At 34.0% G+C, this 4861-nt stretch overlaps 2 protein-coding genes across 2 annotated transcripts; both read left to right on the forward strand.

Annotated features, from left to right (window-relative positions):
- The first annotated feature begins 1095 nt into the window (after nucleotides 1-1095).
- On the forward strand, nucleotides 1096-3816 carry LOC126923774 (uncharacterized). The gene is made up of 5 exons (XM_050737561.1): nucleotides 1096-1691; nucleotides 1782-2212; nucleotides 2410-2567; nucleotides 2633-2760; nucleotides 2849-3816. The coding sequence occupies exons 2-5, from the start codon at nucleotides 2086-2088 to the stop codon at nucleotides 3114-3116; spliced, it is 681 nt and encodes a 226-aa protein (XP_050593518.1). The 5' UTR covers nucleotides 1096-1691; nucleotides 1782-2085; the 3' UTR covers nucleotides 3117-3816.
- Nucleotides 3817-3979: 163 nt separating this feature from the next.
- On the forward strand, nucleotides 3980-4739 carry LOC126922979 (plasminogen-like). The gene is made up of 2 exons (XM_050735940.1): nucleotides 3980-4547; nucleotides 4616-4739. Exons 1-2 carry the CDS (start codon nucleotides 4187-4189, stop codon nucleotides 4654-4656), a joined length of 402 nt encoding a protein of 133 aa, XP_050591897.1. The 5' UTR covers nucleotides 3980-4186; the 3' UTR covers nucleotides 4657-4739.
- Nucleotides 4740-4861: the final 122 nt, after the last annotated feature.

The raw sequence follows: 4861 nt of genomic DNA on the forward strand, positions 1-4861 counted from the left end.
TAGGGCGTGTAAATGTTTTCATAGATCATTCAAGTCGTAGGCAAACTTTTTAAATTTTTAACTATCGATTATTCGTTCGAGAATCTGAGTCAATTGGCAAATTTCACGCGAAATCTACCAATTACGTAATACGTACTTATGAACTTAAACTGTAAAAACTGTTTATATTAATAATATTAATTTGGCACTTCTATTAGAGATCCTATATTCTCATAATATTTGATGTCAGGTTAGTAAAGATATAAGCGACGAAGATTTCCCCGAAAGGTCGATAAAAATTGCGAAAAATTACTGCAGAAATCCAACGAGTGATAATAGAGGGCCATGGTGTTATACTTTGGAACCTTCGCTTATAGACGATGAATGTGACGTACCACTTTGTAATTTTGGAGGTAATACAATAAAAGTGAAACTTAAAATGTTACAAAATTTGAGATAAGTAAAGTCAATAAAATATCGAGTATCGTATATAAGAGTTACAATTGACAAGCACGCTATTTGCAACTCGCCTACTTTATTAAGTAACAGAATATTGTGTAAAAGATCATATAAATAATTTTATCGAAAATATTTTATTAGAAAAATTGAGAAAGTATATAATTATCGATAGAGGTAGGTTTGAATGGAATAGAATCGCTGCAAAATTCAATTTTCTTTCGAAATCACGTTTCTTCTGAGAAATACTTACAATAGTAATAATAATTATGTATAAACGAGTAGAATGCAAATTATCGGGGCCAGGAGCTGAATATGGAGGGACTAAAGAAATCGCAACGTCCGCAAGTAAATGTAGATCATGGCACAAACGATACGAGCTTGAAGATTCGAAGGTGAATAAAATAAACCTTAATGCGATATTCAGCGAATAGAATTTAAAGAAATTTTTCTTTTTTTTTTTTCAACGATGTAACATTGTCTTATAGAGTGAAAAGTTCAGAGATCAGGACTTTCCTGATCGATCACGTAGGAAGGCAGAAAATTTCTGTAGAAATCCGTCAGGTGACGTCGGAGGGCCATGGTGTTACGTCGAAGAAGGTTTCGAATATGTTCGAAAGCAGTATTGCGATGTTCCATTTTGCGACGATAGAGGTTTTACATGATTTTGTATTTATTCTATGGATTCTAATCTACATGATCTTCTTCGTCTTATTATCATTTCGTTATTACGTTTCTTAGATTGCGTAGCATTTACGAAGAATTCGTCTAATTATGCTATATTCACAAAATTACACGCACCCAGTGGCAACACTTCGTTTTGGGTTAAATTGTGGAATCCAGGTGACGAGAAAAAGGTATACACATTTATTTATTTATTTTCAACGCTCGCTTATCACAATGTACATGTATATCATTAAAACTTTGTATGCCGTTATATGTTCTTTCAGGAGAAAGAATAGAACATAAAAGATAAAATAAATGTAGATAAAAGATCAACGTTTATATAATTTCTATAGATAGGGAATATTGATGGAGAATTATTTTGAGGTTTAAATCTTAGTTACTTTTCTTCTTTATGGCAATAGAATTTCTTAGTTTAACAGAATGATGCATACGTACAGGGGCAAGCTTTTATATTGCTTAGTCTTTTACCGATTCCCGCTTCCGCTGAAAAAATAGCAGACACATGGACTGCAGGAGTTGAACTGGTGTTTGCAAATTCTGGCAGCCGTCAAACATTTCCAGCAGATAATGTTCGTAACAATACGATGTTTTAACTTTTCTATATTCCTAATTACGTGGTATAATCTATAGAGTATGAATATTCATGCCTTTTCTTACAGGGAAATTTATAAGCGAAGAAAATGGAATACGATATAAAATTTAAGAAAATATACATATAGAGTATGCGAAATAAAAGTACTCGTTAGACTTAAATAAAAAGTTGAAATTTTTCTGACTTAAACGAGAAACTAAAGATTAGCAATATGCAAGACATAATTATTATAAAAATAGTATATTTCTTTTTTCTCTGATCAGGAAGAAGAAAACGCTGAAAATACTCCTGAAATTTTGGTCGGTTCAAAGTGGACGGGAATATGGATAACATGGGGTGGTGGTTTCATTTCCGCTGGTATCGAGGGGGCAATGAAACCTTTAGTGATGCAGGAATATAAGAAAAAACATGGAATTACAAGCTTGTATCCAGAAACGTTTCTGTATTATGGAGTTCGCGGGACGAACGTTTTATGGAGCACCGCGTTCTGTCACGCTCGTACGTTTTCGATAAATCAAAATCAGTAGAATACGAGGAAAATGTTATTGTTAAATATGGTTAAAGCACAGCCTACAATTTCTAAAATTTAAGCCTCGAATATATTGGTCAGAGAATTATCTAAATCTTAATTACAATAAATACCAAATCGTTTTATATAACTATATGTAATAATAGCTATATACTAAAATTTTTAGATTGCGAGACGCATACGACTTTCGGCATTGATTTTTCGAAAGTTTGGGCCATGCAAAAAAATAACGATACGATCGATGTTCGGCTTTTCGTTCGTGCGAGCCAAAATATCCAAATACGTTTGTATCAAACTCCATCGATAGAATATCCCTCTGTGACGGTAAATATTCTAATAATCGAATCTTGATAGGTCATTTTTTTAAATTACCGTATGATATTATATAGGTAATAATAAGCAAAGACGTTACGACACTTACGTATCAAGAATTCGAAGAATCGTCGAAACATTATTTAAAAGAGATTTCCACCTCAGGCTTGCTCGATTTTTGGTCATGGAGAGAGTTCAGCATCAGGTTGACGATTTCGTATATTACAATCGAATTTTATTACATTCGTCCATTTAGTTACTTTAGTACTTTACTGCTCTCTTTTACGTTGTAGCATTTTTGGCGGACATTTACGCGTGTATTCACACAAGCAGAGAGGTGCTATCGAATTATTGTACATGAACGAAATCTTTTTTGCTAGTTTGAGGTGGTTTAGCATTGGAAGCGAAAAGACAATAGCGCAATGGACGCTGTTTTGTTCTCCGGAAGGTAACATTCCTCGATTTAAATCTTCGTGTTACGCGTATTTATCGTCAGATGTGCGTAATTTAAATTTCATAGTAGAATGCAATTATACTGAAGAAAATATACTCAATAAATGATTCTACGCCGATACGAAAGACGATTATAAGAAACTTACGTTTAAATAGAATCAGATGCGGTAGAGGATGCTTGGCCACCAAATTGTTTGTCCGATATAGGAGATTTTCAATTCAAAGGTACACAATGGACAAGCATTAATGAAATTCCATGTATTCCATGGATATCGAAAGAAGTAAGAAATATACTTATGAAAAGGTTATTAATATATCAAGCTAAAGATGTTAATTAAAAGATAAATGATTTTGACATGATTCAGACACTCGATCTTTCAGACAGTACATACATAACGCGTGCAATCATAGTACATATGTAAATCTGTATTACAATGAACAACAATAATTGTTGCAATTACTGTAATAATTACTGTAAACATGAAATTTTTCATTTTGGTATACGCATGTCTTTTAATAAGATCCCAGCAGAGAGTAAATCTGTATTACAATGAACAACAATAATTGTTGCAATTACTGTAATAATTACTGTAAACATGAAATTTTTCATTTTGGTATACGCATGTCTTTTAATAAGATCCCAGCAGAGAACAAAGATGACAAAAATTTTATCGACGGGTCTGCTTTGAAGGCACTTAATAAATGTAGAAATCCCACTCGCGACTCCAATGGTCCCTATTGTTACGCATACGTCCCTTGGGAGAGTGTAACGATATCAAAACGATATTGCTCCGTTCGAAAATGTAGATCGTCAGGTAATTAATGATTCTATTTAAATGTTAATTAAAATTTCGTCCCGATAAATAAAAGTCTTGTGCTTAAATACAGTAAAGCTCCATTCGTCTGAATTTGTCAGACAGGACAAACGGTTTATACAGAAGCTCGTCAACTTTCCTCGCTACTTATTTTCGTTCATACTTTTTCGTTCGTATAACGAAAGCTCCTAATAGGAGGTCGCGCACAGGCAAGCGAATTCAATCGGCAAAAGTTCAGTTAATCGGACGTTACCTAAAATTTCGTTGCAATAAGTGGAGTTGAGTAGTGCAGCGACGTAGTTCTACCGTACATTAAAACAAGTACAAAACAAAGACGATTAACTCTCCTTTGCAGAATGTCGAATGGCAGGTACGGCGAACGATTACATGGGAACACTTTCGAAAACACGTTCAGGACGTGATTGTGACAAATGGCCAATCAGACCTAAATTACCAGCGATGGCCCAAAATGCGTCTCGAGCAAATACCACCAAAACGACTCGCGTCAGATCTGCAAAAATTGGAGCAAATGTAGCAGTTGCCAAAACCAGTTTGACAGTCGGTAGAGAATATTTCAATGATAGCGTCTTTCCAGAAGGAAGTGCCAAGAATGCCAGTAATTATTGCAGAAATCCGTCGCGTAATATCGCCGGCACTTGGTGTTACACCAAGGATCCTTTGGTGCCCCATGATCTATGCAACGTTAGAGATTGTGAGAAACCAGGTAAATATTGCGACATTATTTTAGCCAATATTTTATTCGCAAATTTTATTTTCCATATTTTGTTCAAGATCTTCCATATGAAATAGTTTCCTCGGTGAATTTTCATTAGGAAAGAACGAATCGAAAAAATGTCAGGCAACTTGGAACCTCCTTGTTTATTAACTAAAACGTAATAATAGTAAAGCGCGTTCTAGTACGATGGTAAAAGACATTCCAATATTTTTGTTATTTATTTAAAAAGTAATGATTCTCTTCTTGGGATGCAATTAAAGTATACTAATATAAAATCTAATTCTAATTAATCACAATGAAAA

This window comes from Bombus affinis, chromosome 13, assembly GCF_024516045.1.
Source record: "Bombus affinis isolate iyBomAffi1 chromosome 13, iyBomAffi1.2, whole genome shotgun sequence".
NCBI classification, from domain to species: Eukaryota; Metazoa; Arthropoda; class Insecta; order Hymenoptera; family Apidae; genus Bombus; species Bombus affinis.

Excerpts from the sequence above, each read along its gene's own strand:
- LOC126923774 (XM_050737561.1), top strand. The coding sequence starts at position 2,086 with ATGAAACCTTTAGTGATGCAGGAATATAAGAAAAAACATGGAATTACA. Across the intron at positions 2,568-2,632 it reads TAGAATATCCCTCTGTGACG|GTAATAATAAGCAAAGACGT; the intron begins GTAAATATTCTA and ends GATATTATATAG. Across the intron at positions 2,761-2,848 it reads TGGAGAGAGTTCAGCATCAG|CATTTTTGGCGGACATTTAC; the intron begins GTTGACGATTTC and ends TTTACGTTGTAG.
- LOC126922979 (XM_050735940.1), top strand. The coding sequence starts at position 4,187 with ATGGCAGGTACGGCGAACGATTACATGGGAACACTTTCGAAAACACGT. Across the intron at positions 4,548-4,615 it reads TAGAGATTGTGAGAAACCAG|ATCTTCCATATGAAATAGTT; the intron begins GTAAATATTGCG and ends ATTTTGTTCAAG.